A 27,608-nucleotide genomic window follows, 5' to 3' on the forward strand; every position below is an offset into this window, starting at 1 on the left:
CGTCCACTTTGGGCATCTGGGAGCTGCGGGGAGAGATGCACATGACGCCACGCCAGCTCACACCACCACCACAGGACCGTCATACCACACCACCACACCACACCACACCACCACACCACCACGCTACACCGACACCATAACGACATGCCACCACGCGACACCATGACACCATCACACGACGCCGCACTTGAAGCGCCCATTATCCCGCTGCCACCTCTCCCCCAGGTGCTGCAGCGGCTGCGCGAACCTCCGGATCGGCGCCGGTGCCTGGATCTTGGTCGTTCCGTTCCGGCTCGTGTCCTCCACACGCTGCGACGTCTGCTGGGCCGGGCTCTTGGCCTCTAGAGACGCCGCCACGCAGACAGATCGACATACACAGAGGCGGAGATGCGGCGACACGGGCAGGCAGACGGGAACGGACAGACACGCAGACGCACCGGCACGTACACTGGCGGACACGCGCGTTGGGTCCACGCTGACCGCAGCCGCTCTGGACACCCGACACAACTGGCAGGCGGTGGTGGTGCGGTGTAGGGCAGCGATGGTGACGGTGCGGTGACAGTGTGGTGCAGCGCACACACATACACACACACATACACACACACAAACATACACACACACATACACACACACGTATACACCTACACACACATACACACACATACATACACACATACACACACACACACACAAAAAAGACAAAGATAAAGATCCCCCATATAGCCTTAACAGACTGTAGGGGCAAGTGCTGTTAGCGAGCACCTATGAAGGCCGGAACGGTACACGAGGGGGTGGGTGGCCAGCACCACGCCCGACCGCCTTTGTCTCCCCAGTGGCAATGTTTACACACCGCACCAGGTACTCATTTGAGGCTGAGTCGACCTAGGGGAGGCCCAGGACCGGTTCAGATAGTCGTCACTGGTGTTGGCCGTGAGCGGGAATCGAACCCGGGTCGCCAGGTTCATAGCGCAGCGCGCTAACCGCTACACTATCGCTCCCCACATACACACACACATACACACACATACACACACATACACACACACACATACACACACACATACACACACACACACATACACACACACACATACACACACACATACACACACACATACACACACACATACACATACATACATACACACACACACGCGTGCGGCACCTTGCTGAGCCACGGGGGGCCGCTTGGGGTAAGTTTTGCTGCGCGCGCGCCGCACCACCTGGTTGGGCCGGGGCAGGCGGCTGGCCAGCTCCCGGTCCACCTGCAGCACCGTCCTGCCGCTGGGGCCGCGCCGGGAGAGGTGGGTGGGGGCGCGCACAGAGGGGGAGCAGCACATCAACCGGGAGCGTCAAACGACAACGGCGAGAAACCGGTAACCATTTGCGGAAAAAAGTCGGGAAACCCGGTAAGCGATTCCAGTGGAACGCGAGCGACGAACACACGGATCGGCACGCGTGCACGGACGCGCAAACCAGCACGGCGGCAGGCCCAAGTCACGGCGCGGTAAGTACAAATGCCCTCGAGTGTCGGTTAACAGGTAAAGGTGCAGCCCTGCAGTTGCTTCGCTCGCGTCACTGCTGGCGAAAGAGCCTCCTACACCGGCGGGGGCTCTAAGTGTGGTATTTGGTCTACGCTTCCACGCTGACCAGCCGTCTTGGAAGAAGGGGGCGTTACCCACACTTTACCCAACGACAATAGGGAGCGGGAGGCACGTGGAGGTGTATGTGTGTACGCTGAACTTTCGCACCGTACTTAGCAAATTGTGCTTACAAAAAGCAGTTCTAAAGAAATAAAAGCAGTTCAGGTGGCGGTAGTGGTGTACACGTGTAGGTGGTGGTGGTGTAGACGTGTAGGTGGTGGTGGTGTACGTGTAGGTGGTGGTGGTGTACACGTGTAGGTGGTGGTTGTGTACACGTATAGGTGGTGGTGTACACGTGTAGGTGGTGGTGCACACGTGTAGGTGGTGGTGTACACGTGTAGGTGGTGGTGGTGTACACGTGTAGGTGGTGGTGTACACTTGTAGGTGGTGGTGTACATGTGTAGGGGGTGGTGTACACGTGTAGGTGGTGGTGTACACGTGTAGGTGGTGGTGGTGTACACGTGTAGGTGGTGGTGTACACGTGTAGGTGGTGGTGGTGGTGTACACGTGTAGGTGGTGGTGGTGGTGTACACGTGTAGGGGGTGGTGTACACGTGTAGGTGGTGGTGTACACGTGTAGGTGGTGGTGGTGTACACGTGTAGGTGGTGGTGGTGTACACGTGTAAGTGGTCGCGGTGGTGGCGGTGTTGGTGCTGCACCTGTAGTGGTGCCGGGAGCCCAGCGAGCCCATCTTGCCGAGGCGCCGGGCGAGCCTCTCCTCAGGGCCCCGAGCTTCCGGCAGCCTGAGCACGGCCGGGACACCGCGGGGTCACCATGGGGTCACCACGGGGTCATGGTGGAGTAAGCACAGGGGTCAACGCGGGGTCAACGCGGGGTCACCGCGGGGTCATGGTGGAGTTAGCACGGGTCACCATGGGGTCGCCACGGTGTCAGCTTGAGGTCAACAAGGGGTCGACGACACCCACCAACCGTGGGCGATCGTAACAGCAACACACGAATGCTCGCGTTCCTCAGATCCTCTCTCTCGGGCGGTCAGCGGATCGCCCCGGGGTAAGAAAACGGGACACTGGTGGGGGGTGCGGGGGGCTGCGGCGGGGGAAGCCGAGGGGGCGGGGGTCACCTGAAGAAGGTGTGGAACTCGACGCAGCACTTCCACAGGTGCTTGCACGCCGTCTTGGTGGCCGACTCGAAGAAGTAGGAGGTCTCGCTGTCCTGCGGAGGGCACGGCACCACGCGGCGCGCGGTCACACGGGGGAGACGAAGCCCGGCGGCGTGCGGCCTGGCTTCGGTCGCGCTTCCCTAACGCCGCTCCTCCTTCTGGGAAGCCGACGGCCGTGGTCGCGCGCGCACAAAGGCAAAGGTCCCCCGCGTAGCCTTATGCGGACCGCTGGGGCAAGTGCCGTGAGCGAGCGGCGCCTACGACGGCCGGCACGGCACACACGGTGGATGGGTGGCCAGCACCTCCGCCCGGCCGCGTTTGTCTTCCTAACGGTGATGCTTACACATCACGTCAGGTACTCAAGGCTGAGCCGACCTAGGGGAGGCCCAGGTCCGGTTCACATATTCGTCACCGGTGTTGGCCGTGAGCGGTAATCGAACTCGGGCCGCCGGGTTCGTAGCTCGGAGCGCTGACCGCTGCAGCTCCCCCAGCGCTGTTGGTGAGCACACACAGAGTGCGGGGGAGGGAGAGGTGAAAGGTGAAAGGTCGGAGGTTACTCACATCCTTGCCCCTCACGCGCAGCTCAAACTGGGTCCCTTTAAAGTTGACCCTCGTGATCCGAGGCCTGCGGCAGGGGGCGGTGGGGGGGGTAAGAAGGGGGTCACAATCCGGTCGGAATCCACCCTCGTGCCATTTGGTGGTGGGGGGGGCGGCGGTGCGACCACGTCCAAGCAGATACATCTGGAGGCAGGGGGGTGAGTGGTGGGGGGCGAGTGGTGGGGGGCGAGTGGTGGGGGGCGAGTGGTGGGGGGCGAGTGGTGGGGGGCGAGTGTTTGGTGGTGCTGACTCACCAGAAGTAATGTGCCACTTGTGCCTTGCTCAGGTACACAGATATGCCCGTCGGGGACAGCCCCAGCATGTACTCCCTCTGGTGCTCACCCTGGGGGGGGGGGGCGGGGAGAGGGGGCCACAGGCGGCAGGGAACAGCTGACGACGCCGCCCCGGCGCTAGCCACGGTGGCCGCTCGCTGCAGAGGTTCGCGGCTCGAATCCGGCAGGCCGCCCCGGTTAACACCGCGGCGGTGTGTGTTACCCCGGCTAACACCGCGGCGGTGTGTGTTACCCCGGTTAACACCGCGGCGGTGTGTGTTACCCCGGTTAACACCGCGGCGGTGTGTGTTTCCCCGGTTAACACCGCGGCGGTGTGTGTTACCCGCCTGCTTCCCCCGCAGTAGATGTTGGAGATCCCGTGATGTCGTTCGCAAGAGCAGGCCACTGTGTGCCGGGGTCACGGTCCAAATTAGGACACCGCAAATGACTCAACTGAGATCAAACAGCAGCAGCAGCAATCATTGCCCCTTCCTGGCAACTGACGAATGCCAACTCACAGGCCAGGCGCTGAGTCACACAGTGCAGCACAGGGACAGCTGCCACTGGGGGTGCTCCCTTCATAATGAGATGAGATGCAGGTCGCTTATCCCAGGTGATCCCAGGTGAGCGAGCGATCCCAGGTGAGGGAGTGATCCCGGGTGAGGGAGTGATCCCGGGTGAGCGATCCCAGGTGAGCGAGCGATCCCAGGCGAGCGATCCCAGGTGAGGGAGTGATCCCGGGTGAGCGATCCCAGGTGAGGGAGTGATCCCGGGTGAGTGATCCCAGGTGAGGGAGTGATCCCGGGTGAGCGATCCCAGGTGAGGGAGTGATCCCGGGCGAGCGAGGCAAGGCTGGCGCTCACCGTGACGTGGTGCAGGTCCACCCCGTACATGTCGAGCGCCCGGGCGCGACGCAGGAACTGGAGCTCGGCCTCCGCAGGAACGAGGCCGCTGTGGAGGGGAGAGGGGGGAGAGGAGGAGAGAGCGATGAGAGGGAAGAGGGGAGGAGTGGAGAGGAGAGAGGGACGAGGTGAGAGCAGAGAAGGGGGAGGAGAGAGGGAGGAGAGAGGGAGGAGAGAGAACGTAGCAGATGGAGCAGAGTGTGAGGTGAGGGAGGAGAGGGAGGAGAGACAGAGGAGTGGGAATACGGGAGAGGCAAAATGGAAGAGGTGGCAGAGGAGGAGAGAACGATGAGAGGGAAGAGGGCAGGGACAGCGATAAAGAGGAGAGAGCGAGAAGAGGGAGGAGAGAGGGTTCTGGTGTTGGGGCTTCGGGACTCGTTGGATACGCGAGTGGGGAGCGATCTCAAGTCACCACAATGATGACAATGATGATGACGATGATGATGATGGCGATGCTGCGACGATCACCGTGCCGGCTCGGCGGCAGGAACAGAGGGAGCGGTGAGTGTGGCGACGCTCACGTGAGGGTGCGGTGCAGGGCCTCGGCCCGCTCCTCCACCTCTGCCGTCTGCCCTGGCACGAAGCGGAACGCCGACACGTAGCCCGGCACGGCCTTCGCCGCGTCGAAATCGCCCAGCTCGGCTGCACGACCGTGACGGCGACAACGACAGCAGCAGCACGAATTGGAACTTAGACAGAAATAACCGCGATTCGGTATTGGTGGTATTGCCGCGATCGTGGTTATGACGCGATCGTTGTTATGACGCAATGGTGGTTATGCCGCGATGGTGGTTATGACGCGATGGTCGTATTGCCGCGATGGTGGTTATGACGCGATGGTGGTTATGACGCGATGGTGGTTATGACCCGATGGTGGTTATGACGCGATGGTGGTTATGACGCGATGGTGGTATTGCCGCGATCGTGGTTATGACGCGATGGTGGTTATGACGCGATGGTGGTTATGACGCGATGGTGGTTATGACGCGACGGTGGTTATGACGCGATCGTGGTTATGACGCGATGGTGGTTATGACGCGATGGTGGTTATGACGCGATGGTGGTTATGACGCGATGGTGGTTATGACGCGATGGTGGTTATGACGCGATGGTGGTTATGACGCGTGTTTCACAGACGCAGCCTGCAGTGGTTTCATAGCAGCGGGCGTTGCTGACGCTGTGTGTCCAAGCCTAGAGGCACCCCCAGTGGCAGCTATCTTTGTGTCGCACGAGGCTGTCATCACAAAGGCACCGCTATGGTGGCAGGGAGTGATGTTTCTGCGTTTAATCGCAATTGAGAAATTCATCTGCGGTGTTAGTAAGTTTTGTACCGGAACGTTGCCACACGCTGGTCTACTCTTGTGCACGATATCATGGGGATCTTGAACGCACACTCTGAGCGAAGCAGTGGGCACATAGTAGAAGTATTTTACGCTTAATATGCACCATCGCGGTGTTAACCAGGGCGACCCGCCGGATTCGCACCGCGAACCACCGCAACGAGCTTAGAAAGCCCTCCTGCTAGGCCCCGTCAACGCCCCAAGCGTGTAAATGCGACCGCATCTCAAAGACTTGGCGGAGAAAAACCCGTCCGGGCCCCGCAGCGCTGCTGACGCGTTGCGTGGCACGGGGACAGCTGCCGCTCGGCTTCCCCTCGCCCAAGACTGCCGAAGGACGCGGCGATGGTCAGGGTGAGATGCGGCGTAAAGGACGCATCGAGTTGCTGAGGCATTTAAGCAACGCCATATACATTCCAGTCATATTTATTGATCCAATCATTCCTCTGATGCGAAGCAGCTTTGAGCCTGGATTGTCTTTTGAATGGGTGACCTCCACGCAAATACCAGGCGCTACAAGCATTGTGTGCAGCAGAGGGCGGTGTAGCAAAACCAATCGTTCTGTACTACCCTGGCACCTTGACCACTACTGCAATAGCCAGCGTGGTGAAGTATGGTTAAATCCAGCAGTGAACTTAAAGCATGTAGAGTACGTTGAACTTCCTACGCACCGTACGTAGCCAACCGCGCTGATCGGAGGTGCGGGGGAAGGACAACAAACTAACACGCTAAAAGCCGTTTTCAAAAATTGACATGGCAGTAACACTACAGTCGGGTTTATCGTTGCCAACGTCCGTTCAAACGATGGGCGGGCCACCGGGTCACCGGGCCTTCAGGTCACCGAGCCACCGGGACACCGGGACACCGGGACACCGGGTCACCGGGACACCGGGTCACCGTCGTACCCTGCAGGGCGTACGACGCCAGCAGCGCCGCCTCTTCGTGCGTCACCGGCAGCCGCCCCTGCAGCACGTCCTGCTTCACCTGCAGGAACACCTGGTACCTGCGGCACACGCGACAACCTCGGCTCAACACGGCAAGCGCCTCATCGGCACTCTCGCGATGGCCCACACCGCCGTGCCGAGGCGGCACACACACAGCACACCGGCCGGAATACTTGGTGGTGGTGGTGGTGGTGGCCCCTTGGCTCCGCCACCGCCCTCGACATATGCAGGCTATTATTTATTGTTAAATATGTTGCTTATTTACCCAGGAAAGCCTCACCGAGTCTCAAGACTCTTTTTTTCAGGAGGGTCCTGCCATGGCTTTATTTCAGCAGGAGTGTGCGATCCCAATCGAGCGATCTGTAGGTAAGTATTGAACATTGTCGACGTTTTGGCCCAATTCCCGGTTCCACCGTGAGCACAAACCGCCCCCAGCGCTGCCACGCCGGGGCCCTTCTCGCCGCGAGGCCCGGGGGGCGTCACCGCCGCTGCGGGCGGCCACTGGGCGAGAGCGCCGGGCGCTCTTCTGCGAGGGCGCGCGGTGATGGCCGTCGCACCTCGTGATCTCCTCCTTGAGCTGGCAAGGGTCCCGCGCGTAGAACTTCACCCCAAAGTACAGCGTGAACGGCGGTCCAGCTGCGCAAGATCACACGCAGACACGCGGTCACCGTCACACTCACCGTCACGCTCACACGCACTCACACGCACTCACACACTCACACTCACACGCACTCACACGCACTCACACACACTCACACGCACTCACACGCACACACTCACACTCACACGCACTCACACGCACTCACACGCACTCACGCACTCACACACACAGACACTCACACAGACACTCTCACGCACACTCACACACACTCACACGCACACTCACTCACACGCACACTCACGCACACTCACACACGCACACTCACGCACACACACTCACACTCACGCACACACACTCACACACACTAACACGCACACTCACACACACTCACACACACTCACAACAACAACCGCCATTCGCCACTAAGTGGCGGTGACGTCACCACGACGCTTGTGCCAGGCCATGTGCACCCTGAGGCCACGTGAAGTGTCGAACGCCCGCGGGCAGGAGGTCACGGGGCAGACCCAGGTGCCACGGGTCGACTGACTGAGATGACTGGCTGATGCACCATCTGTGCCCCCTACTGTGCCAACCTGCTGTGCTTTAGCCACCCGGCGCTCCGCTCATTGTTGTGAGCGTCGCTCCTCCGCCCTCCGTTGTTGTTGGAGGGCGACTGCCTCCAACTGCCCAATAGCGTCCTTCACGAGCCTCCTCCACAGAGGCCGATCTTGACACCGCTGGTACCAGTCATCGGCAAGTCCACTCAGCTCCACGTCCTCCTGTACCACATCACTCCATCTCTTCTCTAGCCCGTGCCGCGCCCGTTTAGCCCCCTCAATCCGGTCGAACAAAAGCTGTTTCGGCATGCGGTGGCTGGGCATGCGGGCTACATGACCCAGCCAACGCAGCCTTGCCTGCCAGAGGAGCTCACCGATGGGACTCTGTCCAGATCTTTCAAGAATATGTGAGCTCCTCACACAATCCAGCCTGGTTAAACTCAGGATGGATCATAGGCAGGCCAGCCTCACTCACACACACACGCACATACACACACACGCTCACACACACGCTCACACACACGCTCACACACACTCACACACACACTCACTCACACACACGCATACACACACTCACACACACGCCAGCACCTATGAAGGCCGGAACAGCACACGAGGGGGCGGGTGGCCAACACCACGCCCGGCTGCCATTATCTCCCCAGTGGCGATGTTTACTACACACTGCACCAGGTACTCATTTGAGGCTGAGTCGACCTAGGGGAGGCCCGGGACCAGTTCAGATAATCGTCACCGGTGTTGGCCGTGAGCGGGAATCGAACCCGGATCGCCAGGTTAATAGCGCAGCGTAGCGCTAACCGCTACACCACCGCTCCCCACAGTCACACACACGCAGTCACACACACACACGCAGTCACACACACACACGTAATCCCCCCACACACCGCCCCGCACACTCACTTTCCATGAGGTCTCGATGGTCTCCCAGGCTGCGGTCAGGCTCCAGCCAGTGCTGTCACACAACGGAAGATGGAGAGGGGGGCGCGGGGCACAGAGTTAGCAGGGTCAGAGTGAGGAGCGATCGCAGCCGTCACCCACGTGATCACCCGCACGCACACCTTCACCACTCGACAGCCGGCGGCGAGTCCACCAAATAAATATCGTGATGGTGCCGTTGTGCTCTTCTCAGCGGAACATGGACAGCCACACCGAGGGTCAGCCACACAGAAGGGTCAGCCACACTGCGTCCCTGCCATACAAAGGTCCGGCCCAAATGGATTCCAACCACACAGATGGCCGACCGCACAGTGGTCTGACCAAATCGGACTCCGGCCACAGCAGATGAGCCGGCCATGCAGGGGGGCCGGCCACACTGCGGTGAGGCCCGATCGCTGCAGTTGTCCCACACAGAACTGGAATGGAGAGTGTAGAATACTACACGAGCCTGTCCCTCTCCACGTGACGGATCCAAAATCCGGACGTGCGATCGGGAATCCACAGCACGGAGGTTGACGCACACTTATTACTATCGCCATCATCGGCCATGGTCAATCCACTGCTGGATGAAGGCCTCCGCCAAGACGCCACCATCTCTCATGCACAATTCTCCTTGCCCGACTCAACATGGTTCTGAGAAATAAATGTGTGAATAATGAACGTCGATATTTTAACCAATTGTCCATTTTGTGAGGTATCGTACTAACTAGCTGAGTAACTGCAAGCGAATAAAGAACGGACGCTCTGCATGCGTAACGTCATTTGTTCGTGCTCGCCGGTTACGATAATTTAGAAAGGCCTTTTACATCGTTATAGGTTACCATAGAGATTTAAATGTTATCGTAGTTATTTTATATTGGCAGTTTCATACATTATTAGTCACCCAATGACTCTCATGTACCACATGACATAATTTCACGCATTTATAGATCACCTCACGTACCCCCCGGGGTCCACGTGGCCCAGGGTTGAGAGCCACTGACCTAGTGCCTGCACACGCGCTGATGTCATCGGCCCGCGGCCGACAACGACGACGATTGAGGCTGGCGTGTCGCTACATCGGTCAGTCCACGAGCACTGTAATCACCGTAATCGCCACTCGCGCCCGGGGGTAATCTCCCAGCGGTAAAGACAGCAGCCGCCCGCCGGCGAGTAGGGGCCTGCACCCGGCCGGGTAATAACCGCACAGCGCCGGTGGTGGTAGTGGTGGTAGCAGTGGCCGTAGTCGCAGAGGTCGTGACAGAAGGGGTGGTGCCAGCGGTGGTGGTCGCGGTGGCTGTGGTGGTGGTCACAGCGGTAGTGGTGGTGGTAGTGGTTGGTGGTGGTAGTGGCGGTGGTTGTGGTGGCAGTGATGGTTGTGGTGGCAGTGATGGATGTGGTGGCGGTGGTGGCCGTGGTGGTGGTGGTGGCGGCAGTGGTGGTGGTGGTGGCCGTGGTGGTAGTGGCGGTGGTTGTGGTGGCAGTGATGGATGTGGTGGCGGTGGTGGCGGTGGTGGCGGCAGTGGTGGTGGTGGTGGCCGTGGTGGTAGTGGCGGTGGTAGTGGTGGCTGTAGCGACGAGGGAAGTGTTTAATTTGGGTCAACAGGCACCTGCCTCGTATTGCACAATCCCTGTTTAGTTTAGGGGCTTCATTTGTTTGAAGAACTAACATTTTTTTGTGTTTGTGAAGAATGGGCCTTGCCGAGGTTTTGCTAAAAGGTCACCCCGCACGTCAGGGGACGGCTGTTTGTGTGTTTATGCGCGGCCCACAGAGGCCGCGGTTACCGGTGCTGAATACAGCCGGTGCCGAGGATGCTGGACATTTAGTATCCATCTTTCGGGTTCAATTAGAACGTGGCACGAAAGCTCTTGTCGATGTAATCCGGAATAGGAGGAGATTCTTAAGGGTGGGACACATGTGCAGTGTGGAGGAGGATAGGTTAAGCAACTTGGTGAATAGGAGGGGAAGGTTCCTTTGGGTGGGACACGCACGGTGTGCAGGGTGAAGCCGGTGGTCAGGTGACCGAGGCCGGCATTGGAGTGGCACCCCGGAGGTCAGCGACCACAGGGAAGTGAAGATCTAAAGCAACACGGCGGTGGTGGTCATGGGAATGAGACCATCCTCATGAGGGCTCCCAGTTCACGTCGAAGGTTACTGGGCCCACGTTGGGCCCACGTTGGGCTGACGCTTCCAGCCAACATCGGCCCAACGTCGGCCCAACGTCGGCCTGGTGTTTACTGGGCTGCGTATAAATTGGAAGTGGGGGGGGGGGGCCTCAATTTCTTGTTTGCTTACGGTGCCCCCCAAAAGTGGGCAAGCAAGCAAACAACAGCACTGCCACTCCGACTCAGTGAGGCGCGTGTCCATGTGGAGAAACCCCAGCACACAACACGGTCAGGGTTACGGTTGCCCTGTCATCGGAAGATGGTGGCTCCATCACCTCGAGGGACAGCGGGGGGTGGGGCACTGCCATCCATCACTCACGTGATGATACAAGGCAAGCAGAGAATGAGATCTAAAATTAGAAGATTAGAACTCACGCCGGGTGGTGGAGGGAGGGCGCAGCCGCAGGGCGAGACAATGAGATCTCGTAAAGCCGCGACCCAACCCCAGTCGCTCGCAGCGAGAGGCAGGATTAGGTGAGCGGACACGGGTGAGCGGTAGGCACGTGGGGTGGGGTGGTGAGCGGATACGGGGAGAGACAAACTCCCGGCCACACACAATGGGTGACCCCGCAGTGCCTGACCCTCGTGGTGCCGCACCTGTGCGATGACATCACCGGATTTTCCACCCCCAAGCATTGAAACCGGCCGGGCCCTCCCCTCGTCACGACAATGGCGGCGTTGGCGGTGGTGGCGCGGGGTGGGGTGGATCAAAGTCGCTAACGAGCAGGGCTCGGGACGCGAGGTGGCGGCACGGCCAACGGGGTGCCCAGCCGGCTGTGCCGCGTGGCCGTGGTCTTTTTGTCCCTTTGTGCGCGACGGCTTCCTGACACTTTAAAGTTCACGGTGGCTTTTCTGGGGACTAAATTGTCACCTGGGTAAGAGATTAAGCCGGCTGTGAATCATCACCACTGCCGCCACCGCCATCGTCGTCGTCATCATCGCCACCACTATCATCATCTACAGCTCTACAATTGTTGTGGGTTTACACTCCCAACACAGCGGTGTGCTGAACTAGTAACGAATTGGCATGTTTTGTATACGTGACAAACCTTACTAATTGGCTGTGTCGAGTGGTGGTGGGTTTAAGGACACGTTTATAGTTGCAAGATCTAACAACAACAAAAACCCTCTATTATGGATAATATTGGCCGGGAAAGCCTACATCTTAAACTATCGACAGCTCCTGTCTTTCATTGCTTGGGGATCAAGGAACCTAAGACTTCATGTGATGATGATAATGATGATATTAAAATGCAAGACAAATCATTTCAACTTGTGACTCTGCACCAGCACTGCAAGGTATTCGCTCGCCACTCTCGCAAAGAGAGAGGACGACTCAGACACACTAGGAGGAACCACAGACGAGTGGCGAGGCAGCAGCAGCAGCCAAAGTGCGAGGCGGCCCAATTATTTCCCAAGCTCTGCGGTCCTTTATTAATTCAGGTGTTATCGGCCAATTAACAAGTGCTTACACTTGGGAAGAATACCTGGAGAATACCCACACGAGAGATGAGACAGACTGACCAAAGATCACCACACTTTCAGCAAGTTCAGTTTCAAATCCCAAACTAAATTAAAACGAATCAGTTTTAGTATAATTAGTAGGCAAGTTGCAATCATTCCACGTCTCCCAGGCACACATTCCTCACTGCTGGGCAGATCGGTTTCCCGTGTGATCGTCCAGATACCCCCTCCACCCTAAAGTGGCACGCTCCATGCTGCTGGGCACAGAACAATATGGACCGTACCATTACGCAGGCGACGGAGGTGTTCAGAGTGGTGCGCTCTAACACATAGGCAGGGGTTTACCTGGGTAACGCAGTAGCCCGGTAATGGACAGCTATGAGGCGTTGCGTAAACATCGTGAGGAATGCACTGCAGTAATGGCAGGCCAAGTCGCTGGGTGGGACGATGTTGCCGACCGTCAAGACTGATGGACGGAATGGCAGCCAAGGAACGCAATGCGTCCGGGAGGAGATGGAGCGATGACGAGATCGGCTCGTGTGCTCAAAGTGTACGGTGGATCGGTAACATCACGGGACCGTGAGAGATGATGGTGGGCGGCTTGGGAAGGCCTTCAACCAGCAGTGGATTGACCAAGGCCTGACTCTGCTCGTCCGGAATCTGGAGTCGTCACATGGAGAGGGGCAGACTCGGGCCTCGTCCGGCATTCTACTGCCCAGTGCCACTTCCTCCGTTTCCAGTTCTGTGCGGGGCGGCTGCAGTGTTTAGCTTCAGCTGAAGTGATCGGGACAGAGCCCGGTGTGGCCGAGCCTCAGTGTGGCTGTGGCTCTGTGTGGCCGAGCCTCAGTGTGGCTGTGGCTCAGTGTGGCTGTGGCTCAGTGTGGCCGAGCCTCAGTGTGGCTGCGGCTCTGTGTGGCTAGGGCTCAGTGTGGCTGTGGCTCAGTGTGGCCGAGCCTCAGTGTGGCTGTGGCTCAGTGTGGCCGAGCCTCAGTGTGGCTAGGGCTCTGTGTGGCCGAGCCTCAGTGTGGCTAGGGCTCAGTGTGGCTAGGGCTCAGTGTGGCTAGGGCTCAGTGTGGCTAGGGCTCTGTGTGGCCGTGCCTCAGTGTGGCTAGGGCTCAGTGTGGCTAGGGCTCTGTGTGGCCGAGCCTCAGTGTGGCTAGGGCTCAGTGTGGCTAGGGCTCAGTGTGGCTAGGGCTCAGTGTGGCCGAGCCTCAGTGTGGCTGCGGCTCAGTGTGGCCGAGCCTCAGTGTGGCTGCGGCTCTGTGTGGCTCATCCCCGGGACATCCGGCCTTCGGTGTGGCCAGTACCCCGTGCGTGTGTCACGTGTGTGTCACGTGTGTGTCACGTGTGTGTCACGTGTGTGTCACGTGTGTGTCACGCGCGCATCCCGCGTGCCCTCACCGTCTGGTGGCCGCTGTCGCAGTAGCGCAGGCCGAAGTAGTCGCTCTCCACGAGGTCGAGGTGAGCAAACACGTGGCCCAGCAGCGCGGAGCCCCGGCTTGACCGCTGCCCGAGAGAAATAGAGCGGGGCAGAGCACGAGTGAGCTTAGCGCGACCACGCCATCACTCGCTCACCCTGCCACCACCACCATCATCGTCGTCGTCAATCCATGATTCACGCAGTGCCTCCCATGCCGTGCGTCGTCTCGAGGCGCCCTGCGGCAGGCAGGGGCACCCCCGGTGGCAGCTGCCCCTGTGTGGCACGAGGTGAGTGCAGCACCGGTCTGGCACTAGTAGGGGGCGGCTCGGACGCAACGGAATCGCGGGCCACATCCGGACCATGGGCTGTAGGATTCTCCTGCCCTAATCTATAACGCACTGCTGGCACAAGGTAAAGCGAATAATAATAATATTATGATTATAATTTATGCAGGAAAGCCAAACGGTGTCATTGTGTTTTTAGCTTCAAGATTTTTTTTTCAACCAATTAATGACGAGTGCGTCTATATGGAAGTGGGAGGAAACCGGAGCACCCGGAGAAAGCACACACACGCGAGGGGACAACGCTCTATCCCCGTACAGATGGAAACCGATGGCGATTAGTCTACTTTCTGTACGGCGCCTGCGTGACTCCCACGGGAAGGGAGTTTCTCAAACGTCTCTGTGTGATCCACCAACCCCCACTGCTGCCGCCACAGTGTCAGATTACAGGCAGCAGCACGGCCACCATCGCCACCCAGCTGACGAGGGGTGGACGATGAGGATCGTGATGCTGGTAAGGCGGAGGAGGTGGAGCGGCATCATGGTGGTGGTAGTGCTGGTGGTGATGATGATGAGGATGAGGGAGATCTGGATGGGGGCGGGGGGGTGAGGGAGGGGGGTGATGTCGGGGGGGGTCAGGAGGGGGGGTGAGGGAGGGGGGGTGATGGAGGAGGGTGAGGGAGGGGGGGTGATGGAGGAGGGTGAGGGAGGGGGGGTGAGGGAGGAGGGTGAGGGAGGGGGGGTGAGGGAGGGGGGGTGAGGGAGGGGGGTGATGGAGGGGGGTGAGGGAGGGGGGGATGAGGAGGGGGGGTGAGGGAGGGGGGGTGATGGAGGAGGGTGAGGGAGGGGGGGTGAGGGAGGGGGGGTGATGGAGGGGGGTGATGGAGGGGGGTGAGGGAGGGGGGGTGAGGGAGGGGGGGTGAGGGAGGGGGGGTGAGGAGGGGGGGTGAGTGAGGGGGGGTGATGGAGGGGGGTGAGGGAGGGGGGGTCAGGGAGGGGGGGTGAGGGAGGGGGGGTGAGGGAGGGGGGGATGAGGAGGGGGGTGAGGGAGGGGGGGTGAGGGAGGGGGGGTGATGGAGGGGGGGATGAGGAGGGGGGGTGAGGGAGGGGGGTGAGGGAGGGGGGGTGAGGGAGGGGGGTGAGGGAGGGGGGGATGAGGAGGGGGGTGATGGAGGGGGGTGAGGGAGGGGGGTGAGGGAGGGGGGGTCAGGGAGGGGGGGTGAGGGAGGGGGGGTGAGGGAGGGGGGGATGAGGAGGGGGGTGAGGGAGGGGGGTGAGGGAGGGGGGGTGAGGGAGGGGGGGTGAGGGAGGGGGGTGAGGGAGGGGGGGATGAGGAGGGGGGTGAGGGAGGGGGGTGAGGGAGGGGGGTGATGGAGGGGGGGATGAGGAGGGGGGGTGAGGGAGGGGGGTGAGGGAGGGGGGGTGATGGAGGGGGGGATGAGGAGGGGGGTGATGGAGGGGGGTGAGGGAGGGGGTGCCCGCGGGGCTGCGGTGAGGGGCCCCGTGTTTGACTTGGCTACGCATTCCTGCACGGCTGCTCCACCACGCAGCAAGCCCGGGCGGAGAGAGAGGAGAGAGAGGAGAGAGCAAAACATGAGAAGGGGAGAGAGAGGGAGGAGAGACACGGAGAGTGCTTCGGCCAGAAACCAACAAGGCAAGGACGAGGATGACGACACACACACACGCGTAGCCGGGAAACGGGAGGGAGGAGGGGGCTTGGGTGCCTTGAGTCCTCAGCCATTCCATCAGTGAACCGGTTTATCAGTTAGCCAGCCAGTCGTCCAGTCGGCAAGTCAGTCAGTCTTTCAGTTACGTCAGCCAGCCAGTGGTAGTTCGATAGCCGATAAGGACGGTCGATCAATTGAGTGAGCTAGTTAGTCATTCAGTCAGCCATCCTGCCCGCCAGCTAGATAGCCAACTGGTTAGCTAGTCAGTCTCAGTCTCACACGGCGACCTGACTGACTGACTCAGTACTGCCTGACCAGATACCAGACAGTAGCGAGACTGACCTAGACACTCGGATGTTCTCCAGTCTGGGTGACTGTGAGGCTATGGCTGGGTGTCTGTGAGGCTATGGCTGGGTGTCTGTAAAGCTATGACTGGGTGTCTGTCAGGCTATGGCTGGGTGTCTGTGAGGCTATGGCTGGGTGTCTGTTAGGCTATGGCTGGGTGTCTGTGAGGCTATGGCTGGGTGTCTGTGAGGCTATGGCTGGGTGTCTGTAAAGCTATGACTGGGTGTCTGTGAGGCTATGGTTGGGTGTCTGTGAGGCTATGGCTGGGTGTCTGTGAGGCTATGGCTGGGTGTCTGTGAGGCTATGGCTAGGTGTCTGTAAAGCTATGACTGGGTGTCTGTGAGGCTATGGCTGGGTGTCTGTGAGGCTATGGCTGGGTGTCTGTGAGGCTATGGCTGGGTGACTGTGAGGCTATGGCTGGGTGTCTGTGAGGCTATGGCTGGGTGTCTGTGAGGCTATGGCTGGGTGTCTGTGAAGCTATGGCTGGGTGTCTGTGAGGCTATGGCTGGGTGTCTGTGAGGCTATGGCTGGGTGTCTGTGAGGCTATGGCTGGGTGACTGTGAGGCTATGGCTGGGTGTCTGTGAAGCTATGGCTGGGTGTCTGTGAGGCTATGGCTGGGTGTCTGTGAGGCTATGGCTGGGTGTCTGTGAGGCTATGGCTGGGTGACTGTGAGGCTATGGCTGGGTGTCTGTGAGGCTATGGCTGGGTGTCTGTGAGGCTATGGCTGGGTGTCTGTGAAGCTATGGCTGGGTGTCTGTGAGGCTATGGCTGGGTGTCTGTGAGGCTATGGCTGGGTGTCTGTGAGGCTATGGCTGGGTGACTGTGAGGCTATGGCTGGGTGTCTGTGAAGCTATGGCTGGGTGTCTGTGAGGCTATGGCTGGGTGTCTGTGAGGCTATGGCTGGGTGTCTGTGAGGCTATGGCTGGGTGACTGTGAGGCTATGGCTGGGTGACTGTGAGGCTATGGCTGGGTGTCTGTGAGGCTATGGCTGGGTGTCTGTGAGGCTATGGCTGGGTGTCTGTGAGGCTATGGCTGGGTGTCTGTGAGGCTATGGCTGGGTGTCTGTGAGGCTATGGCTGGGTGCCCGCCTATGTGGGTGCAGGGTGCCCGGGTGGTGCAGTCACGGCTGGGTGGCGCTCAGGGGGTGGGGGTTGATTGTGGGCGTGGGGGCCCTCCGCACGCACAGCCGCTGTCAGCACAAAGACAAAGATCCCCCGTGTAGCCTTCAACAGACTTTTTGGGCAAGTGCTGTGAGCGAGCACCTATGAAGGACGGCACGGCACACGGGAGGGTGGGTGGCCAGCACCACGTCTCCCCAGTGCTGAATATTTACACACCACACCAGGTACTCATTTAAGGCCGAGTCAACCTAGGGGAGGCCCAGACTGGTTCAGATAATCGCAGCTGGTGTTTACCGGGTTTGTATCGCAGCGCGCTAACAACTGCACTACCGCTCTCCACGCTCCCCACACACCCCACGCTCCCCACGCTCTCCACACACCCCGGCAATCTCGCTACACACACCCCACGCTCACCACACACCCCACGCTCCCCACACACCCCACACACCCCACGCTCCCCACGCTCCCCACACACCCCACACACCCCACGCTCCCCACGCTCCCCGGCAATCTCGCTACACACACCCTGACACATTAGCCGGCAGCGTGGCTGTCCATCCCGTGTTCGATTCCCAGTCCCGGGGCTAATAACTTCGGTGGCGAGCATTTATCTTGAACCGGTCTTGGCCTCCCCTTCTTCACCAATCCCCACTTGACCAGCATGGTGAAGTATGGTCAACAACCCCGCAACGGTGTAGGGAGACCGCCTTCATCCGGCAGCAGGATAACAAGGCCTCTACGGGACTGTGGACCCGGGCGGCTCAGCGGTACAGCGGAGCCGCAGTTCGCAAATCGGCAGCTTGCGAGTTCACATCATGGTCTTGGTGGAGGTTGACTCAGCCCATCATCATCACTCCCTCTAGGGTCGATAAAAACAAATACCACTTTGTGGTGGAGGTCAGCAGCGTATTGTCCTTGTGGATACCCTCACACACCCAATGGGAAGGTGGAATTTCAACTTTCCACCAGCGGCTCTACAGGGTCTGTGTAAGCAGGCGCCGTTAAACCCCTCGTCGTATCGTAGTAGTAGGCTACCGCCACCAATGCTACACATAATAAAGATGTTTTGGGTTCTATCGTGTCAATATAAATGTGTCGTTCACACCCCTCCACCACATAATGTCCATACTTTGTGCGCGTTGATTCATTGTGAGTAACCCAACCAATAATAGGGACAGCATATTCTCAGATGAACACAACTTACATGATGACATTGACCCCGCTGTGGTCCTGATGACCATGGCACGTTTGTCATTTTCTTGGGTTTTGATGAGTGCGCAGATGGCTGAACAGGCAGATCTGAGCCCGGGATTCTCTGTGGCAACACTGGACAGGTCAGGGAGGATGACGTAGAGCTCTGAGGTGCAGCCACAAGTCCTCCCTTGGTAGATTTGTGCTGCTGCCTCTTCAAGATAGCACAGGAGCTTCTCCTGCTCTCACAGAGGACTGCACCATCCTGTACTTCTCTCCTCCAGGCAGGTCAGTGCTGAGCTAGGGGGTTCACAGTTTTTCAGGTCGAATCCAAAGCTCTCCAAGGAAGCTTTCAGGGTGTCCTCGTAGCGCTTTATGGGGCCACCTTGGGCTCGCTTGCCATTCTTCAGCTCGCCAAAGAAGACTTGTTTTGGCAGTCTCGTGCAGAGCATTCTGGTCACGTGGCCAGTCCATCTAAAGCCCCCCCCCCACAGTGACGTCACCTTTGTACAATTCTGGAAAATCGCCTGATGAAGCTGGTTGTTGTTGTAATCACCAGCCAAACGTCGCACTCGAATTGTAAACGTTGTTGTGGGTTTACTCTCCAACACGCCGCGCGTGCTTAACTACTAGTAACCATCTGGCGCATTCCGTTCACGCGACAAACCTTCCAAGTTGGCTGCGCTGGGTGGCGGCGGGCTCACCGACGCAACGTTCATATCGACGCGACCCAACCCAAAAGCCTCCACCGAGGAGCCGGTGCCACCGCCGATTAGGGGATGATGATTTATGATTATTATGATGATGATTACGATGATTATGTAAGACCGACATGACGCCTTTGCCCGGCACACGTGCGCCGTGCGTGCCTGGACGTGATGCACACAGTAGGCGTGGTGTGGGCGTGGCGTGGTGTAGGCGTGGTGTGGTGTAGGCGTGGCGTGGTGTAGGCGTGGTGTAGGCGTGGCGTGGTGTAGGCGTGGCGTGGTGTAGGCGTGGTGGGGGGTGGTGGGGGGCCGTTGCTGCGGGCACAGCGCCGAGCCGGTAACCCGAGCCACGGCCCCCCCCTTCACCCGCGGGGCACAACGCCTCATTACCGCTCATTACCCCGGTTACCCATTATCATACCCCACGCCTCAACGCCGCCCAGGTTAACACCGCGTCAAGGTTAAGTCAAGTTGATTTTGTTTAATCACGGTGGGAACTCCGATGAGACGCTCCTATTTTGATTTGCAAGAGTAATCTGGGTAAATGCTTGAGCGAGTGGATGGGTAGTGACTAGTTGAATGAATTAGTGGGGGAGTGAGTGACTGAATGTGAGTGGGTGAATAGGTGAATTATTGAGTGGGTGGGTGGATTGGTTGGGGAGTGAATGAGTGGGTGAGTGATTGGGTGAATGACTGAGTGGGTAAATGTGAGTGGATAAATGATTGAGTGGGTGGGTTATTGAGTGGGTGGGTTGGTGGGTGAGTGAGTGAATGAGGGGGTGGATGAGTAGGCGAGTTGGTGGGTGAGTGAGTTTCATTTTAAAGTTTATTTTGCTTAACCACGGTGAGAACTCAACATACCACATTTATGAGTCTCATTTGCAAGAGCAACCTGGGTGAATGATTGAGTGAGTGGGTGGGTAAGTGAGTGAATGAGTGTGTGGGAGAATGATTGAGCAGGTATGTGGGTGAGTGAATGATTGAGCGAATGGGAGAGCGAGTGGGTGAACGAGTGGGTGAACGAGTGGGTGGGTGAGAAGTGGGTGGATGAGTGAGTGGGTGGATGACTGAGTGGGTGGATGACTGAGTGAATGAGCGAGTGATTAAGTGGGTGAGTGAGTGGATGAGTGAGTGAGAATCAGGCTTGCTTGTATCAATGCTGGCGAACTGCCCGATGTTCCAGGCGAGGATCGGTTTCGACACGCAGTGTCTCATCATGATGAGCAGCAGCGGTCAGGCTTGCTTGCATCAATGCTGGTGAACTGCCGACCTCAGACTCGCTGAGACAATTGTGACATCAGGGATGGGTTTGTGGCGAGGGTCGCGGCGCGTCCCACGCGGTGAAGATGGATCGGCCGGCACGACTGCATCGTGGTGGGGGCGGGGGGTTATGACGGTGTCTGTCGGGGTTCAGCGACCCCCCCCCCCGCTGTCGTCGCTTGGGTTTTACGAGCCGGCTGGCATTCCGGGGTGGCAGACTGTGGGTTTATTTATCTTTTAATTTCTTTTGAACCGTGGTCCAGGAGGGCCCCTCGTCAAATCGTATTGCTCGCGAGAGTTTAGCGACACGGAACACAAGTCCCAGCTCGGGATGGAGGCCGCCGTGGCCTCGATGAATAATGCAGCCAAGGCTCGGTAACAGGAGAGTAGCCGCTAGGCCGTGGGCGCTGTGTGGTGGCGAGCAGCCATGCTGGAATTACAGCCCAGAAGATCGACGTCTCGATCCCAATCTCCCGACTCGGCGGCTCAAACATTGGCGCATGTTTTTTTAATTCGAGCCCTTCCTCCTCCCTCTCAAGTCGGCCAGTGTCCACCCAGCGGTGTGAATGGGTTCGCTCGCAACGGTGACGTCTATCATCGGCAGGTCGGGTGGCGTGTGGTGGTGGCGTGAAGTGTGGGCACGCTCACCTTTCCCCCCGACCACGTGAGATCAACGTGGGCGAGTAGACTAAATACACACCCTCTACAGCTGGCTCTAAGTTGGAGGACCCATTCTGCAAGCGGTGGCGTGAGCAAAGCAATTGCAGGGCTGCACCTTTACCTCTTGTTAGACATCTTTTGTGAGTATGTAAACTAAAACTAAACATTTTTTTATTTTACCAGGTAAGGCCCACTGAACTATGTAGCTCTTTTTCAGAATCGACCTAATCATGCGGAAATTTCAAGCGACCAATTACTCTAAACGGGTGTTGATTCTCAATGTGGAGGGAAAACCCGGAGGACCCGGTGAAAAAATCCATGCGACTATGGGGAGACTACTGTATACCAGGCGAGGGAGTTAACATCTCCTAGCCACCGTGGCACATGGACAGCAACACAGAGGCTCTGCCCTTCCATGGGTCAGCCGCACGTATGTTGAACTTTCTTCGCACCGTACGTGCTAATTGGAGATAATGTACAACGTGCATTGCTACGACAGATGAATAGGCCCGCAAGGAGCCAGCTGGCCACGTGGCCACCTTGAGCAGCTATGGGAGATGCTAAGCCAGTGGTATCTCTTTGTTGTTATCATTTACAGCCCTCCGTCGATCAACCATATTTCACCACGCTGGTTAGTGCGTGGGCCAGATATCACTCTCGGCCACTGATGTTCACCCGCCCACTGAGCGAACTCAGGTCGTGTAATATTCCACACAGCTCTGCACAGATAGATTTAAGAATCCATTGCCGTACCGCCACGTCACAAGCGAGCCAGAGAGCGGCGTCCCCTGCAGCCCACGGGTACGGGCCTGTGCACACCCCGCCGGTAACCACGGGTTACGGGCCTGTGCACACCCCGCCGGTAACCACGGGTTACGGGCCTGTGCACACCCCGCCGGTAACCACGGGTTACAGGCCTGTGCACACCCCGCCGGTAACCATGGGTAACGGGCCTGTGCACACCCCGCCGGTAACCACGGGTTATGGGCCTGTGCACTCCCCGCCGGTAACCATGGGTTACGGCCTGTGCACACCCCGCTGGTAACTACGGGTTACGGGCATGTGCACACCCCGCCGGTAACCACGGGTTACGGGCCTGTGCACACCCTGCCAGTAACCACGGGTTACGGGCCTGTGCACACGCTACTGGTAACCACAGGTTACGGCCCTGTGCACACGCCACCGGTAACTGGGCTACGGGCCTGTGCACACCCCACCGGTAACCATGGGTTACAGCCTGTGCACACCCTGCCGGTAACCACGGGCTACGGGCCTGTGCACACCCCACCGGTAACCATGGGTTATGGCCTGTGCACACCCCGCCGGTAACCACGGGTTACGGGCCTGTGTATACATCATCGGTAACCTTGGGTTACGGGTCTGTGCACATGCTACTGGTAACCATGGGTTATGGGCCTGTGCACACCCCGCCAGTAACCACGGGTTATGGGCCTGTGCACTCCCCGCCGGTAACCATGGGTTACGGGCCTGTGCACACTCCGCCAGGCCTGGGCCTCGATGGCCGTTCCGTCGGACGCTCGCCCCCTGGCAGGGGCCCGCGAATTCCCTCACTCCGCTGATGCGGCGGCCTTTGGAAGTTTTTTTGTTTTTTATGGAGGGCCGACGTAATTATCCATCGCCAATTAGCCGTCGCCAATTAGTCATCGCCAATTAGCCATCGCCAATTAGTCGTCGCCAATTAGCCATCGCCACTTAGCCATCGCCAATTAGCTATCGCCAATTTGCCATCGCTAATTAGCCAGACGACGGCGTTAGCGAGCGCTCCCAACGCACCAATGGAACGCAACTTCTTGGGGCTGCCGGACCGGCCCGGGTTAACTCCTGGTGGACACTGCCAGGTGGACGCCAGCCTCCTGCTACAGCGTTTCCGGTGGACACCCCAAGTGGACATTCCTGTTGGACAATACTGGTGGCCCACCCCCCTGGTCGACAGTCTGTGGTGGATACCCCAAGCAGACACTCCTGGTGGACAACACTGTAGACCCTCCTAGGCAGAGCCTGTGAAGAGGCACCTCACGGTGGACACCCCTGGGGACATCCCCCAGCGGACCATCTATGGGTGGTCATTCTACGGTGGACACTCCCGGTGGATGCTTCTTGGCGAGGCTTCTCGTGCAGCGTCTCTCCTGGACACGCCTTGGCGGTCCTTATCGCAGTTTGATCTTACCGGAGGACTCTTTGGGGCGGTGGACGCTACCCTGGGTCGGGCGACACGGCCCAGCGTTAGTGCGCTCGCCGCTTGTTACAGGGGTTTACTGTGGTGTGTATTGAGCCAAACGTCACTGCGAGCACCCTAGCCGCACTCATCGGGTACTAGTGCGGGAATAGATTTTTGGTGTGTCGTTGGATGACGCCGCCGCGGTGTGTGTGTGTTCACGTGTGCTTTCTGCTAAAGTGGAGGGTGGTGGCGCAGCGGTTTAGCGCACTGCACTACGAACCCGGCTACCCGAAATCGATTCCTGCTTACGGCCAACACAAGTGACAGTAAATACATGAACCAGCCCTGGGCCTCTCCTAGGTCGACTCGGCCTCAAACGAGTACCTGGTGCGATGTGTGAAACATGGCCACTGGGGCGATAAAGGCGGCCGGGTGTGCGTGGTCCAGGCCACCCTCTCCCTCGTTTGCCTTGCCGGCATTCATAGCTGCTAGTTAAGCTCAGCACTCCGCCAAAGGTACTTGAATGTCGTATTCGGTCCTCGGCAAGGCAATGGTTTCACACCCCTGTCGCGTACACTCCCCCAAGGGCCCCCTGGTATCCCTTCGCCGGGTGCACCCCTGCCCCGCACCCCCCTCTCCTCCACTCTCCCACACCCCGGGGAGAGCGCGAGAGGCGACAGAGAGAGCCACTTGAGTGTTCCCTGACAGGCTCTCAAGTGCGGCCTCTCTAGGCCGCCCCGCTGTTCCCCCCCGGGGTTCGCCGCAAGCCGACACCGCCACTTTCGCCGAGGTCAAGAGCGGCCGCGGTAATGTGCGAGAAGTAGCCGAGCTCCCGTCATAGGCACGTGGAATGTCCGTCGCGCCAACCTGTCATGCCTGCAGATGCTTTACGAGTGACGCCGGCTCAGAGCTTAAATTGTCAACTGGGTATTTCCTGGGTCGCTGGTAGGCTGGAGTAGGTGGCATGTGACTAGCAGTTAGTGGCAACTGTGGGATATATAATGGATGTGGTGTGCCGGGTGTGCCACTATCTTCCCGGTTCTTAGTCCTGGTGGACCTAGCTGACATGAAGCCCTGGCTAAATCCACCTCCACTCTCACCAGGCCCACATTCACGAAATCCATCTCACAATACTCCCACCCATCCCTCCCCAAAGATAAACACAAAGATTCCCCTTATAGTCTTCGGTAGACTGATGGGGCAAGTGCTGTTAGCGAGTAGCAGCAGCACCTATGTAGGCCGGCACGGCACACGAGAGGGGGTGGGTGGCCAGCACCACGCCCGGCTCCCTTTGTCTCCCCAATGCTAATGTTGTTTACGCACCGCACCAGGCGCTCAATTAAGGCTGAGTCTACCGAGAGCGAGGCCCCAGTCCGGTTCGTACGGAGTTACTCGTCACCAACGTTGGCCACGAGTGGGTTTGTGGGTCTGTAACGCAGCGCAGCACAGCACTAATTGCTTCTGTACATCTCTCACCACCCACCTACCCACTCACCCACCCACTGCTCGCCCACCCACCCACCGCTCGCCCACCCACCCACCGCTCGCCCACCCACTCACCCAACCAACCAAGACCTGCCCTCTCCTCTGCTGTCCACCGCATAGCACGGTGGGGTCGCCCATAACAGCCCAGGCCCAAATCCAGCTTTAGCTTCTGGGATCTGATGAGATTTCAAGCTCTCCGGGTGACCTGGTCACGGGCAAATTCACGTCCTCATCAATCAATGCTATTGACATGATCGTGAACATTTAAAACCTATGTAAAATAAATGCAGAACAGCTGAATCAACAACCCAACGCAGCACCCTCCCGTATAAATCAATCAATGGTATCGCCAGTTTTTTTTAAGCTACGGAATCTGAAGGGGAAAGTAAACGTGAGAGTTTCACGTATACGGTACGCACATACAACGCAGTGGTGGCTACGCTGCACGTGGCTGCCTGTGATACAGCGCTGTGGAGGCAGGAGAGGGTTGGTGGATCACGCACAGATGGTGTGAAACTTCCTTCCCTGTGGGCGTCGAGGGGGAGCCGTAACCCTGGCTCAGCCAGGAGCCGGCGGTACAGCAAAGTGTGGACTAATCCCCATCTGTTCCAACCCCCCTCCTGGCGGGCGTTGAGGAGGAGCCGTACCCCGGCTTGCCAGGATGCCGTGCAGCACAATGTGTACTACACCTGTAACGTCTGTACGGGGATTGAGTGTTTCTCACGCGTGGGTGTTCTCCAGGTGCTCCGGATTCCTCCCACTTGTGTAAACAACTTACACATTGGCCGTGATGATACCTTCAGTATATATAGAGGACCGCAGAGCTTGGGCAATTATTGGTAGCGCCGGCTCATCGCCGCACGGCTGCTGCTGCCTTCCCGTTCGTCCGCGGTTCCTCCGCACACCTCCAGAATATTTACGGTGGCGGTGGCGCGTCACACGTCGATGTTACCGTGACAGGCGACGTTCTGGGCAACGACCCTTCTGCGTCGTCGTCGTCATAGCGTGCAACCGCTTTAAACACAAAAAAACAAAAACTACAACAAAACCCCCCTCGGGTAAAACGCGCGGGGGAAACGCACCGTGCGCGATAACTCACTTTGCACCTCGGGACAGGCGCATAATGAAGAGGTCTATGTTGAGCACCACCCCCCACAACCCCCCCCCCCACTACCCCCCCTCCCCCCCACGAGTGTGGGGCTGGCTGGAGAGGAATGCCTCTCCCCTTTTCAGTGGCCCGGTCGGAGCGCGGCCGCCCATTCATCGCGCTCGGGGGAGGCCGCCGTCACCACCGCCACGCATTCCACGGCCCGGGCTGTCAGGGGAACAAAGCCGGCGTGAAGAAGGAGGAGGAGTAGGTCTGTATGTGTGTGTGTGTAAGTGAGAGTGTGTGGGTGTGCGTGCGTGCGTGCGTGCGGGTGAGTGACAAAGGTGGCCGGGCGTGGTGTTGATGGGCACCCACCCACCTCGTGTGCCGTCCTGGCCTCCGTAGGTGCTCGCCAACAGCACTCGCTCCAATGGTCTGTTAAAGGCTTTGAGGGGCATCTTTGTTTTTGAGCGATTGGGAACTGTGTGTGTGCGATTGAGTGAATGAGAATGTGCGAGTGTGCGAGCGTGTGTGCGTAAGTGAGAATGTGGGAGCGTGTCTTTGTCTTTGCATGCGTGGGCAAGTGAGTGTGTGAGTATGTGTGCGTGGGTAAGTGTGAGAGAGTGTTTGAGAGTGTGTGTTTTTGTCTTGGTGTGTGTGTGAATTACAAAGCTGGCCGGGTGTGGTGTTGGCCACCCACCCCCTCGTGTGCCATTCCAGTCTTAATCGGTGCTTTATAATAGCACTTGGCACAAGAGTCTGTTAAAGGCTATATGGGGGATATTTGTCTTTGTGCGTCTGCAGTTGTAACGGGTGTGGCATGGGCTAGAGAAGAGATGTACTGATGTGGTACAGGAGGATGTGGAGCTGAGTGGACTTGCAGATGAATGGTACCAGCAGTGTCAAGATTGGCCTCTACGCAGGAGGCTCGTGAAGGACGCTGCGACTGGACAGTTGGAGGCAGTCACCCTCCAAAAACAACGCAGGGCAGAGGAGTGATGCTCACAACAACGAGTGAAGCACCGGGCGGATAAAATTCGGCGAGTCGGCACAGCGGGGAGCACAGGTGGTGCATATGCCGGTCATCTCGGTCACCCGGTGACCCCATGACCGCGCAACCTCGTGGCTCCATGACCCCGCGGTCCTTAGCGACTCCGTTGGCGGCCGCCCTTTTAGCGGCAGGAACCAAAGCGCCATCGCCACCGAACCGCGCCGGTTTTCGGCCGAGAGAAAAATCTGGTCACTGCCGCGGACTTTGCCATAACGCGCCGTGAGATCTGTGCGGCGTCACGCGGACTCCTGGCCACCGATGCACCACACCGAGCTGCACCAACCCAGATTTGTTTTTGTTCGTGAAAAAAAAAGTTCAAACGTGAGCCGCTCTCTCTCTCTCTCTCTGGGGGTTCGTCCGGAGTGCAGATGTCAAGGTCGCGTCTCGATGAAAGTTGTTTGTCTTTTACACGTCGGTACGAACCGCCTCCCCCGCGTCGCGTCCGGTCCTTTACAAAACACGAAAACCGCAGAGTGCACACAAAGACGCGCGGAGAGGGAGACGCGTCCCTGTCGAGAATGCACTCTGGAGAGACAGCAAGGGAAAGGCACGGATTAGGGAAAGCGGCCAGGTTCATGGCTCTCGCTTCTGTCAGGACATGCCGACACGGGCGTGTGG

At 58.7% G+C, this 27,608-nt stretch overlaps 1 protein-coding gene across 4 annotated transcripts in view; it reads right to left on the minus strand.

Annotated features, from left to right (window-relative positions):
• The window catches only part of EPB41L4A (erythrocyte membrane protein band 4.1 like 4A), a 49,546-nt gene that overhangs the window by 8,361 nt on the left and 13,577 nt on the right, over positions 1–27,608 (minus strand). For 3 of the 4 annotated variants that reach the window (XM_076051866.1, XM_032974024.2, XM_032974025.2), the window contains 13 exons: positions 13,937–14,041; positions 8,891–8,942; positions 7,372–7,450; positions 6,776–6,873; positions 5,055–5,175; positions 4,495–4,582; positions 3,614–3,702; positions 3,324–3,387; positions 2,724–2,815; positions 2,302–2,385; positions 1,166–1,284; positions 248–341; positions 1–23 (listed from right to left, as the gene is read on the minus strand). The exon at positions 1–23 is cut by the window's left edge and continues 61 nt beyond it. In XM_076051866.1, the coding sequence (XP_075907981.1) occupies positions 1–23; positions 248–341; positions 1,166–1,284; positions 2,302–2,385; positions 2,724–2,815; positions 3,324–3,387; positions 3,614–3,702; positions 4,495–4,582; positions 5,055–5,175; positions 6,776–6,873; positions 7,372–7,450; positions 8,891–8,942; positions 13,937–14,041 (1,108 nt within the window). The remainder of the gene's footprint in view (positions 24–247; positions 342–1,165; positions 1,285–2,301; positions 2,386–2,723; positions 2,816–3,323; positions 3,388–3,613; positions 3,703–4,494; positions 4,583–5,054; positions 5,176–6,775; positions 6,874–7,371; positions 7,451–8,890; positions 8,943–13,936; positions 14,042–27,608) is intronic. The other variant, XM_032974026.2, reaches the window with a different exon arrangement.

Source organism: Petromyzon marinus, chromosome 52 (assembly GCF_048934315.1).
Source record: "Petromyzon marinus isolate PM22_M1 ecotype Great Lakes invasive population chromosome 52, UKy_Petmar_22M1.pri1.0, whole genome shotgun sequence".
NCBI lineage: Eukaryota > Metazoa > Chordata > Hyperoartia > Petromyzontiformes > Petromyzontidae > Petromyzon > Petromyzon marinus.